General features: G+C 30.6%; 3 protein-coding genes across 6 annotated transcripts; 2 read left to right on the forward strand and 1 right to left on the reverse strand.

Annotated features, from left to right (window-relative positions):
• The first annotated feature begins 696 nt into the window (after positions 1–696).
• On the forward strand, positions 697–3855 carry LOC119637782 (WD repeat domain phosphoinositide-interacting protein 2). 4 transcript variants are annotated; one of them, XM_038034065.1, is made up of 7 exons: positions 697–839; positions 906–1070; positions 1175–1346; positions 1401–2008; positions 2413–2571; positions 2634–2761; positions 2845–3855. In XM_038034065.1, exons 2-7 carry the CDS (start codon positions 1000–1002, stop codon positions 3027–3029), a joined length of 1323 nt encoding a protein of 440 aa, XP_037889993.1. In that variant the 5' UTR covers positions 697–839; positions 906–999; the 3' UTR covers positions 3030–3855. The 4 variants fall into 4 exon arrangements, with proteins under 4 accessions (XP_037889993.1, XP_037889994.1, XP_037889995.1 ...); XM_038034066.1 differs by having other exon boundaries at positions 706–839; positions 2428–2571; XM_038034067.1 differs by having other exon boundaries at positions 706–839; positions 1422–2008.
• A 1149-nt stretch (positions 3856–5004) lies between these two features.
• Positions 5005–6353, reverse strand: LOC119637856 (protein phosphatase 1 regulatory subunit 7). Its single transcript, XM_038034235.1, has one exon. The coding sequence runs from the start codon at positions 6259–6261 to the stop codon at positions 5245–5247; it is 1017 nt and encodes a 338-aa protein (XP_037890163.1). The 5' UTR covers positions 6262–6353; the 3' UTR covers positions 5005–5244.
• An 884-nt stretch (positions 6354–7237) lies between these two features.
• LOC119637944 (endothelial differentiation-related factor 1 homolog) lies at positions 7238–10103 on the forward strand. Its single transcript, XM_038034413.1, has 4 exons — positions 7238–7349; positions 7416–7603; positions 9576–9736; positions 9814–10103. The coding sequence occupies exons 2-4, from the start codon at positions 7480–7482 to the stop codon at positions 9964–9966; spliced, it is 438 nt and encodes a 145-aa protein (XP_037890341.1). The 5' UTR covers positions 7238–7349; positions 7416–7479; the 3' UTR covers positions 9967–10103.
• Positions 10104–12481: the final 2378 nt, after the last annotated feature.

The raw sequence follows: 12481 nt of genomic DNA on the forward strand, positions 1-12481 counted from the left end.
CCGTGTAGTGTTGGTTTGCAACCATGAGCTATAGTGGAACTGCGCAGCGGAGTTTAAATTACGAGACATATGCATTTATTTTCTCATACCCACCCATGATTCGGAAACTTACGATAAAATATTAATTTCACAGCATCAAACATTTGCATCTTAATATATTAATGTTCAGAGGGCATAAATTCCCAATCCTCTCTGACTTACATTGTTTGTGGTAATCATATCCTTTAAATGTAGTCAAATCCCTTCGCGTTGGAAGTTTAACATATTTAGCTATTTCATATATTTATTTATCCAGCTAGTTGCAAATTTTTATTTAATATAATAATCAATGTACAAATTGAATTGATGGTAAAATATATTATTGAATATATCAGAAAGGTTGCTTCTAGAAGAAAAGCTGTTAAGTGTTGTATATTTGTATATTTGATGCAGTAAAGTAAGGTGCAATTAATTTCAGACAAAGGAAAATCATTTTTGTATGAAAAGCAAGAACAATAAACAAAAGCAATAAACATAGCATAATACCTTCTTGAGAGAATTTTTGCTTTTCTCTATGCATTGACTGTGTGCTCTTGCTTGCTCTACTATTTTGTTTTTTGCTTGATTTTATGGTGGCGAAGAGTACGTGATAAAAAAAAACATCAAAATAAACTAACTGCGCCTTTAGGAAAATAAAAAATTATCATTTCTTTCTTCATAATAAAGGAAACAAGAAATATATTCTTTGCAACATCCGTACTTTAAATTAACAAAAGGAAAGTTTTTTAAAAAGAGGTAAACCTTAGATGCTCAGGTAGTTAATCAGTTAATTTTCAGTCGTGTATGCTTCCCTGGTGGTGGTAAGTTTATTATTTTGGGAATACTTAGCAGTTTATGCTATTGAGTTTTTTTTGTTTTTCTTCCAGATTTTAGAATTAATTCCCAATTTATTTTGTAATTGTGTGATATTCTTTTTCATAATTTTTGAGTTAATTGATATAAGAAACAAAAATCGTACCAATGATGAGCTTACTATTTCGACCAGACTTGGACGCTGGTGAAGTATTCGTTAATTTCAATCAAAATACCACGTAAGTCCTAGCATAGGCTTATACAGATGAAGTATACATATATATATATATATATATATATATACACGAAAATGATTATAAATACATGTATTGTTAACAAATAGATCTTTGGCTGTCGCCACAAAATCTGGCTATAGCTTATATAGTTTGGGTTCGGTAGATTCAACATTGGATAAAATATATACATGTCCTACGGAAGAGATATTTCTAATCGAACGTTTATTTGAAAGTTCTTTAGTGGCCATTGTGTCACAACGTTCACCTAGGAAACTAAAGGTTAGCGTCTATTTTTTTTGTGAGATAGCCTAGTTTCTAAATTATTTAATTTAGCTGTTTTTATATGAAAAACAGGTTTGCCATTTTAAAAAACAAAGCGAAATATGCAACTATTCCTATTCAAATTCCATACTAGCCGTAAAATTAAATCGTGAACGTTTGATTGTCTGCCTTGAAGAGAGCTTGTATATTCATAATATTCAAGATATGAAGGTGGTGCACACCATACGCGATACGCCTAGCAATTCAGCTGGTTTGTGTGCATTAAGCTCATCTTCGGAACATTGCTATTTGGCCTATCCGGGCAGTGTTACGTCGGGTGAGGTGCAAATATTCGATGCTATCAATTTACATGCCAAGACAATGATACCCGCTCATGATAGCCCTTTGGCAGCTATAGCATTTAGTCCTTCGGGTACCGAGCTAGCTACAGCCAGTGAACGCGGTACGGTTATACGAGTATTTTCTTCGCTGGACGGCACTAAATTGTTTGAATTACGACGAGGCCTTAAACGATGTGTATCTATCGCCTCGTTATCCTTCAGTACATGTGCTGAGTACTTAGTTTCCAGTTCCAACACGGAAACTGTGCATGTATTTCGTTTGGAACGTAGCTCGTCGGAAAATAGCGAACCGAAACAAAGTTCAGATGATTGGATGGGGTAAGTTTTTACAAATTTTTGAATAGTTTACTTAGAACTCGTGTTTGGGAATACCTGTGGGTGGAGGGAATCCATGCATCCGTTTAAATCTGTTTCGTCTTCCTTCCTTGTCTTTTGTTATATTTTCCATTTAAAAAATAAAAAATATTACATTAATTTTTTTTCTGTTTCTTTTCTTTTCATTTATTTTCATTCAATTCACTTTATGTTGTTCTCGTTGACTATTTTTGCCTTTTTACACACATAAAACACGCAACATTCCACACATATATCAACGCACTTAATATTACGTGTTGCCGCTACATCACTATTGTAATATATTTCCTTACTTTCCTTAATATTTGACAATAATGAATCGCTTAATAACATCCGTACAAATTCTAAACACTTTGCAAACTGAAAAGTTACTCGTTTTTTAGATTCCTTAGCAAGACTGTGTCTAGCTATTTACCTTCCCAGGTAACCGACGTCTTTAGCCAAGGTCGTGCCTTTGCTTCGGTTACTCTTGCGGAGCCTGGTGTTAGGCGCATATGCACCATAACAAAAATACAAAAACAATTGAGGTAAGTTTTCAAATCGTGAAGAAACAGAACTAATTTGAAACATATTACTTTCTTTGATCTAGACTTCTAATCGCTTCTCAGGATGGCTATTTATACGTGTATTCTGTGCCTTCAATGGAGGGCGCTGACTGCCAGTTAATTAAAAAGCATGATCTGCGCCTTGACGATTGTTACGCTATGGATGTAAGAGGTACGTGTGCCTCTAATTAATTTAGAATCATGTAATTATTGCGTTTTCTTTTTCTCGTTTCTTCAACTTTTTCTAAACCGCAGTTAATCCCGCACCATCTTTAGGTGTGGCTACAGGTGTTACTACAGCGACTAATATTATTGCTGCCAATACTACCGACAACAATACCAAACACAATGAAACAAAGGCATCGCCTTCATCCAATAGCTACGCCACTGCTTTAAAAGGTGATGCTAGTTCTAATGTTGCATCTATAGGTGGCTCTTAAGCCATTGTATATGCTATCAACAATGCTAACTTCTCACACATAACTATTCGTCTTTTCTCAACATTGTTCTCAAATCAATCAAAAATACGTTATTTAGCTTACTTTTGCGTACTTTTTAAAGATTCTGTTTGTCTTTGAATTAATGAATTAGTTTTAATTTTTTAAATGTAGACATTTTTATACCTAGCACTTAACGAGGGATAGGAAAGAGGGGGAGAGAGTGAGAGTTTTTTCTGAATATTGTTAGAATTATCAATAGGGATTAAAAGTTGAAGTTTGACGAATGTATATTTAGATATATGCACCAAGGTCAGCAAAATGAATTTTCGGCAAAAAAAATTTTCACAAGAAGCTTAAAAATTTAAATTGATTTTGCAATATTTCAAGACAAGAAGAGTCCCGAACGGTATATTAGTTGAATTATTACCGAAAACCCCTGGAGTGGCTGGTATGTAAAGTTTGCGCGCGCGTTGAAACGAATAAAACTATCTGAGTTGTTTTAATTTTTATTATTTTAATAACAAAAGCTTTTGTGTTTTTAATGTTAACGTCCTGATCCACTTCGAGTTGATGATAATATGATATATATATATATATATATATATATATGAAAAATCTCTTCACTCAACTTCCCTACATTTCTAAAAGTTACAGTAAAATAAATAAAACATTAAATATTTATTCACTTTACCGTTTTATCATACCATTTATCGATACCCATGCAATCCGCAATGGATCCGGATTATTCTTATTTCATTTTTTCGAAAGACATTTTTTAACACTAACACAACAACACTACTATATAATAATTAAGATTAAATCACAATGCTCATCATCTCTAAAGTAAAAACCACAAAATATATATTTAAATATTTTTTTCTTTTGGAATAAAAAAAAAAATTTAATGAATAAATAATAACAGTATGGGTTAAATCTCAATTTTTGATCTAGAAAAACTTTGTAACGAATATATATTTTGTACATAAGAACATTAAAGTTTTAAAGCAAACGTAGAGCAAAATTTAAGTATATATGCAGTTTATTAAAAAATAAAATGTATATAAAATAAAAACAATTAAAAAGTTATACATATTATATTATGTACTATAGATTGCGCTCGGATGAACCAATTTTTCCGAAAAAGGAAGGGATTTGATAAACAGTGCTATGTAATTTCAAACTGATATTTGTTATGAAACATAGACGATGATAATATCGATATTGTTGTATTAAAACTAAGTTGAGGGGTTCGCAAATAAAATCTTGTAGTTGTGTCGAAATATTCCCTCCTTTATTGTGTTTTAAACAAAGGCTTTGCCAAATAGTAGTGGCGATGAAAAGTAGATTTTCTTCTAAAAATGCTAAGGCGAAGAGACCACTTGCGAATTTCGCTGCCATGAAAATCACATAACTTCGATGTAAGATAATTTCGCGAGGCTCCAATGTCAGCGAACAAGGAATGTGCGTTTTATGTTAGTAGTAATTAGTCAAAGCAAAGATGGAAACTCACCATAACATTTATTCAAACGGTTTAAAAGAAGAAAGTATTCACTATCGATTCAGCATTCGCCAGAAAATGTTCCTTCAGATTATTACTTATATCATTGAAAACGCCTGCATTTACTGGAGATTATAAAGGTAAAGTCGTTTTTATGAATATTTTACTTTGAAACAAGATAAGTTCTTTCGACATTCCATCCGTAAACTGTATGGAAGTGGGAACAGATGGACATTGCCTTTCACAAAGTCTTCTTGTTTTCATTGTTGTGTCTCTGTATTGTCTTCGTTTTATTATTATATATACCGACATTTAATTTAATATTAGAGCCCCGAGAAATTTAGTGCAAACCATATGCCAACTCTTTGAGCAAAGTAGTTTTATTATACCAAAGGAAAAACAGGCATGAATTGCTAGAGATCTGATCCAAAAAAAAACCTAAAAAATTAAATTAATTTTAGAATTTATTAAAAAAAATTTTAATTAGCAACAAAAAGCGAGAACTTTATTAACAAATGTAGGAAAGCAATCATTATTGAGCGTACATGAGTACATCAACAAAAAATTAACTTACATTGGAATCAAATTAGAAATGTTTGATCATTTAATTTAAATATATTGGAAAAAATTTCTCAGTTTTCAAATTTAATGATTGCTAATAATAAATGTAGGTAATGCAATTGATTGAGGCGAAACGTCTGTCGTTTTATTTAGATTTTATCGACACAGAGTAGCATCAATTTTCTCCAACCAAGGCGCTATGTCTTTGAGTTTAAGACGATACATTGCTTCGTAGGCGACGGGATTATGTTCCAAGTAGACTGTTTTTAATGTTTTATTTTCTTTAAGAACTTCCACATTCTTCCAATTATCAATACTGTTATTATTAAGCCACAACTCTTCGAGCCGTACTAAATTATTTATATTGTCTATAGATTTTAAACGATTTTTGGCCAAATCTAAAGTTTCTAGTTGAACATTATTATCTAAATTCTCGACTCGTTCAATTCCGTTTTCGAATAAATACAGTTCGGTAAGTTTTGTTAAATTTTCCATGTTTTCAATTTTCGTGATGCGGTTTGCTTGCAAACTTAGTAGTTCCAAATTAATCAGATTATCAAGATTTTCTATTTTGGATATCTTATTTCTGCCCAAAAATAACTGACGTAAATTTACTAGACTATCAATATTTTCAACTTTCCTTATCTTATTGTCACCCAATTCCAACATAGTTAGATTCGTTAGCATATTTATATTCTCGATTTTCGTAATTCGATTGGCTACCAAATATAGTTTCTCCAATTTCAATAAATTTTGTAAATTCTCAATCTTTGTCAAACGATTGAAACTCACATCTAGAATTTGAAGATTAACTAGAGAATCCAAATTTTCCAATCTAGTAATTTGATTATCATACAATTCTAATTCAACCAAAGATGTAAGCACACACAAATTTTCAATTTTTTTTATCAGATTCCAACGTAGATATAAACGCTCTACCCTTGTCAACAACTCGAATTTTTCAAGTTTCTCTATGCGATTATGATTTAAATTCAATTCATAACAATCGGGATCCGCTTTCACCACTTCTTCAATGTTGGATACTTGTACACCGGGTATAATAACTGGAAGGGCGGCGGCTTTTTCACACTCATCTGCTTCCAATGGTTCACCTTCAACTCCTAATTGTGGTTCTTCGCATATTTTCACAGTCTCATCTTTGCAATCTCCCATTTTTTTATATATATTAAAAAGAAATGGCTTTTGAAAAAATTGAATTTTCTCTAAAATGAAAAAAGCAAAAGCAAGTACAATTAAGCAACAGAGATGCCAAACTTTGAAAAATGTCATAAATACATAGTTGCTATAGTGACGACAGTGTTTATTAATTACTTATAAAGCCTATAGAGGGCTAATACAATAAGGCGTCATTTTAAAGATTCTCTAAGTGGAATCCGCAGTGGGCGGCCATATTGTTTTACACGAAAAACATATGCTTTTAGAACCACAAATAAAGAAGTTAACGAAAACATAAATAGCAAAAATTACAATTTTGTTGATCTTCATTATCTTCTGCTTAAATCTTATGAAACCATCAAGAACCTTTTTGTACATATCCATAATTTGGATATTACCATTTACTACTTTCTAACAAAACAAATTGATGAATAAATGTTAACTTCTTTAACATTTTTTACTAAATAATGGTACAAACTAAAATTACGAACAACTAAATATAAAAGAATATAGATTAGTGTAAATCAAACCTAAATTAGACAAATAATCTTAAAATTTCAAATGATTATCATTTCCTCTCGTCCGTCGTTTCTTTTTTTTTTATTTGTATGTATGCATGCAAAACGATACGATTTGTCAATTCCCACAAAGTTTTGTAGGAAGTCGGCAAAGTTAAAGTCCCAACCAGAATATAAGAACAATGCCTCATTTGCCAGACGTTCTGCAAATACTTACTTAAACACGTAAAAATGGCGTAATATGCTAAATATTTGAAAGTATGCTTTACTCAAAATATATTTTGAGTTAAAGTTCTTTCGCGTTTTTAATAATAATACATTGCAATGGCATTATTATCAGCATTGAATTTGATTAATTTATGAGATGCTGCGTTCATTTTCAACAGAGTGGCAATTCAACACCTGAAAAATATTAAAGTAAAACAAATTGACACTGTAAGAAAACGAAAAAAATAACAAACACAGCCATCACTATTAGTCCAATCAAATCCGGGTAATTGTTGCTTATGGCAACAGTGATTATGGATTTTTCTGGAAAATAAAATACAAGGAATCGGGCAGTATTTTGTAAGCAATAATGAAAATTGTGTACTTACGTTTGTGAGGAAAGTTATATTTTCTACTTTATTGAAGATATTCATTTAACAAACCAAACTAGAAGAGCAGAAAAATTCTTTTAATTTTTGAACTGTTAGACATGTCAGATTGGGATACAGTGACAGTCCTACGTAAGCGAGCTCCAAAGGCCGGTGCCTTAAAAACCGAATCGGCCATTAATTCGGCACGTCGCCAGGGTGTACCAATTGAAACCCAACAAAAATGTGAGTAGAATTTATAGCATTTTTGTTGAATATATGTCAATAATCTGCACGTGTAATCAATTAATAAAACTGCGACTAGAATACAACTTTTTTTTTTCAAGCTGAAGCTGTTTTTATCAAATTTTGATTCCACTTTCGGTCAATTGCTAATGTTTCATTTTATATTTTGGTTTAATTGCACTGAATGATGAAATTACTTTGAATTTAAAGAATTTGTGGCGAGAAGAGGGGTGGAGGTCAGTTTCACCTACGTTCATAATCGCATGTATCCATTGACCCAATTTACGTTATTTTTATTTTTATGAAGTAACAATCAATGTTTTGACAAATTTATAAGTGAAACTTGGTAAATTTCTTTGCGTTCAAATGAAGTTTTGCTGGACCATAAATCGTGTTAAATTAGTTAGGTAACTGAAACGAGCAAATAAAAAAACCGGTTTTTAGAATTATAGTTTGCTACATTTCAAAATAACTCCGTGAAAGTAAAGCTATTTTTGTGTTTTTTGAAATGGTGTATTCTGAAAGATAAATATGTGATGGTATCGACAATCGCTGAACCAATGCTGCAATGAGCTGTAAGAAGAATATCTGCTAGGAACAAAAAAAAAGAAAAAAGATATGTAGCAGAGGAGGTACAGAAATTAGAAAATATTACTTTATAAATCCAAATGAGCAAATAAGTTTTAATTGAAGAACTAACTGAAAGTAATGGTAGGATAATTATCTAGAAGTTATGTAGGCAAGTCGTTGAATTTTCTTGTTTTTAGGCCACGTATTGAAGTTTTCTCTTTTTGATGTAATTGTTGGTACTCGTTACACAATTAGTTTAACTGCATCATTCAAATGCAACATTGATAATAATTCAAAACTTCATTTATCTTCGAATGAAGTTAGTTTAACTATGTATTTATCTCTAATTATATTCTCTGATATATTTTTAAACCATTTGACGTTAATCACTTTTTGAAATTTCTATATTTTCTTTACCGAAAAACAAAATTTTAATTATAATTTTAGGTTCTTTTGGTATTATCTTTGTTCGAATGGTCGAAGTTTGAATTCATGTCTTCAAAGCCGTTGATAAATTAATAGCGCTTAATCCAAGTTCTCCTTTCCACTTGAACTTCAATATTATTGTGTTCTTTTATCTCCTCAAAAAATCATCCCATTCCACTTTTTACGGTCATTTATACAAACTATTATGTCTAGTATGCCTAATTTGTATGCTTGTGGCGGAAACTCGCATCAGTTTTCTTATGCCTACGGCGTAGAGCCACAGTTTTGCCAATTGTGCATTAGAGAATTCATACACTAAAATGGGATCAAGAGTAATGAAAAATGTTGTGTAGACGAACCAAATTGATTTACCATAAGTTGACAATAGATTTAATTATTCTACGAACTTTGTGTCGCAATTGACAAAAAATTACTAAATTATTTTCTTATTTGCAGAAAACAATTTCAAAACTATCTTTAAATAACAGCCTGATCGTTCAACTTTTTCATTTTGGTTAAGTTCAAGAACCGAAGAAGTACGTTCAAAGAGACTGTAGGGACAAATATATTTTTATATATAACACGAAATGTATAAATGGGGTTTTGAGTATGTGCAACCGTCCGCGGAACGGTGTCGAATTGTATAATGTGACCATTTCAAATACCGTATATTATTTCGTGCACTAATAGAACCTCATTGCGTCTCTTATTTTAAACACATTTATGCACGTATATTCATAAACAAGGTATATGATATAAACATAACTGATTGAAGATTATTTCGATATAATCTATTTGTGAATATTAAAAATTCGATCAAAATCGAATATGATTTCTCTTCTGTTTTTAATCAAGTTTTTGCTATTCAAACTACTCGGATGAAATATTCTTAACGGCCGCAAAAAATACATTATTTATTATGGCAATAATATGGATGTAAATATGCAGATATTTTTAAAAATTGCATGTTCCGTAGATGGCGCCGGTACCAACAAACAACATGTGACGACTAAAAACACTGCTAAATTGGATCGTGAGACAGAAGAGCTGCGGCATGAGAAAATACCGCTCGAAGTGGGTAAATTAATTATGCAAGGACGTCAAGCTAAGGGTTTGAGTCAGAAAGATTTAGCTACAGTAAGTCGTTGATGTATATGGATTAGAGATATAAATCTTAACTTGATTATATTGTACGTCAAATTTTTAAATTAAAGAAAATTTGTGAAAAGCAACAAGTCGTCACCGATTATGAAGCTGGAAGGGGCATTCCGAATAATATGATATTGGGTAAAATTGAAAGAGTGATTGGCATAAAGTTGCGTGGAAAAGATCGCGGCCAACCATTAGCGCCTCCCGGTAAGAAGTGAGATAATACTTCATCTGCTGCTTGAACTATTTATTGTTGGCGTTAAAGAAATCTATTATAGAAATGTTGAGCGTAGAGAGAAATGTAACGTCGCTAGTCAATTTAAATATATTTACACACAAACTACAAAAAAAAAAACAAAAGCAAAATGGAAAAAATAAAAGTAAAAACAGAAAAACGAATACAAAATCATCTTTAAAGACTTGACGTTTCATGGCTTAACACAGTGGTCACAATAATTATAGCAACAACAACAAATGGCAGCATAAAGCGAAGACAATTTATCGGGAGGCTGCTTATTTCCTTTTTTTTATATATACATACATATATTTAAAATCCGCGTAAGATGAAGTCGTCAGAAGGAAGAAAAATAACACCCAAATAAACTAAAAGAAACTATACTTTGAAGGCGTTTTAAGCCATACAAATTTATTTTAAAAAAACATAAAAAAAAGAAACAATAAAAAATACGCTGACTTAAAATAAATTTCTGGTCAATTTTAATTATTTTTTTTTGTTTTTTTCGTATAAAGAATTTGAACTTAGTTTTCCTGTTTCTATTATAATAAAAATTCAATCTGAAATAATGATTTCATAATCAAATTTTTTCTTGTACCACAATATTTTTTAAAAATAAATTTAAAATATTCGAAAAAAGATATTCGTAATTTTAGTTAAAAATTTTTTTTTTATATTATAACGAATTGTAATCGTTTATTTTCAACTGTAAAACACATGCATAAACAGGTTTTTATGAAAAGTTTTTTGTGGTAAACTATATTTTAATCTTTGTATTCTACTGATTCACTTGTTAAATCTTTTTATCGGTTGTTTATGCTAAAAAAAATGGAAAAAAAAATAATTCCTGTAATTTTATTGCAATATTGTGTATTTAATATAGATTTATTTAAATTGGAATTAATAATTTGTTTTGTTTAAATAAAAGGAGAAGATATATTTCCACTAATTTCCGTAATTAAACTTATTAAATGCTGGAAGCACTCACTCTATTATTATATTCGGCAATTAATAATAATAAATAGAGATCGATGTGCTCTCTAACCAGAACGCGATTTTTAATTGCAAGTGGCTCGTTCGTAACAATCTTGTAGCAGATTAAATCTGTGATTTTGTTGGAAGCGCAAGTTCAATAGGCCACCAGACAGTTAAGAGCCTGTGCGTTTGCTTTATGGCTGTTTGCAAAGAAATTTGCATGCAACTTGCAAATGTAGTCCTTCGTTGAAAAGCCTATGGTAAATAATCGTATCAGGTTTACTAAAACTACTGTCGTCCCGAGAGAATATATGTTTTTTTGCCTATTATTTTGGCGAAGAATTAAGTATTTGAAGAAATAGATATCATATAGATAGTTTTTAGTAATACGAGGAAATTGCGTGAATGACGTATACCAAATCGATGTTTGTGGTATTTCTTTGTTTTTTGATTAATGAAAGAGCACAGAGTAGTTAAGCATTCATTGGAGAGTTATTATTCTGACAGTAACGGTACGGGTTTCCCAATGGAATTAAGAGAAGTACACATCACACTTATCATATATATTAGGTAAATGTACTTTATAGGGAGCATTGTACGACTTCTTTATCATGCTCCTTTCTATCATGTTCTTCCTTTCGTTATTCTAATGAAGTGAAGCGTGGAATATATGCACAAAGGTATGAAGATTATAAAACTAATGCGTTCGGAATTTCTCACTGTGAAAGCATGTCTTAAAAGACTAAGATATCCTTTTCTTCAATTAGAGGAATTATTTCGCATTTTTTACTAATAGTAAAGCAAATAAGCGAAAGAATAAACGTGGTCTTCTTTCATTAAAAAGAGGAACTCTCAGCAAAAGGTACAATAGAAAGTAAAACCATTTAAGCAAAAACCTTAAGTTCGATAAATAAAAGTCGAAAAACTATATACTTTCGCACATGTATTTGCCTTTCTTCTTCAATCTCTAAAACAAAAATGCTTCCTTTCTTCGTGTATTCGTTCAAATCATTTAAAATTTTATTGATTTTTAATAATTTCTTTAGATTTTTTCTTATTGGAAAAAACAAACTTTTAAAAATTTGCGCTTTGTTTTAAATAACAAAATTAAAAAAACTTTATATATGTTTTTAATATATTATTTAATTATTATAAATCATAAATACACACATACGAGACCTAAAAGCTAAATATTGTTATATTTTCTTTATCATTTTGATTTAATTATAAATTAAGTTAATTTATATAATTTTACTTAAATTAAAAGTTAACACCATTTTATTAAAAAGAAAAAACATCATTCCTATTAAAAAGATACGAAACAAAACCGAAGAGAATCCAACTGTAAATATTTGAAATCATGAAAAGGATGCAGTGTGAACGATTGATTCTACAACTCAATGCGCATTGCTTTCTACCTCATCATCTTTTCCGATATTTTTTGTGTGGTGTTTTTAGAAAAAAAAAAAAGGAAGCACAAGACTTTTAGACAGTCTCTAGGAATTCTGTAAATTACTAAATTA

This window comes from Glossina fuscipes, unplaced genomic scaffold, assembly GCF_014805625.2.
Source record: "Glossina fuscipes isolate IAEA_lab_2018 unplaced genomic scaffold, Yale_Gfus_2 61, whole genome shotgun sequence".
Classification (NCBI taxonomy): Eukaryota; Metazoa; Arthropoda; class Insecta; order Diptera; family Glossinidae; genus Glossina; species Glossina fuscipes.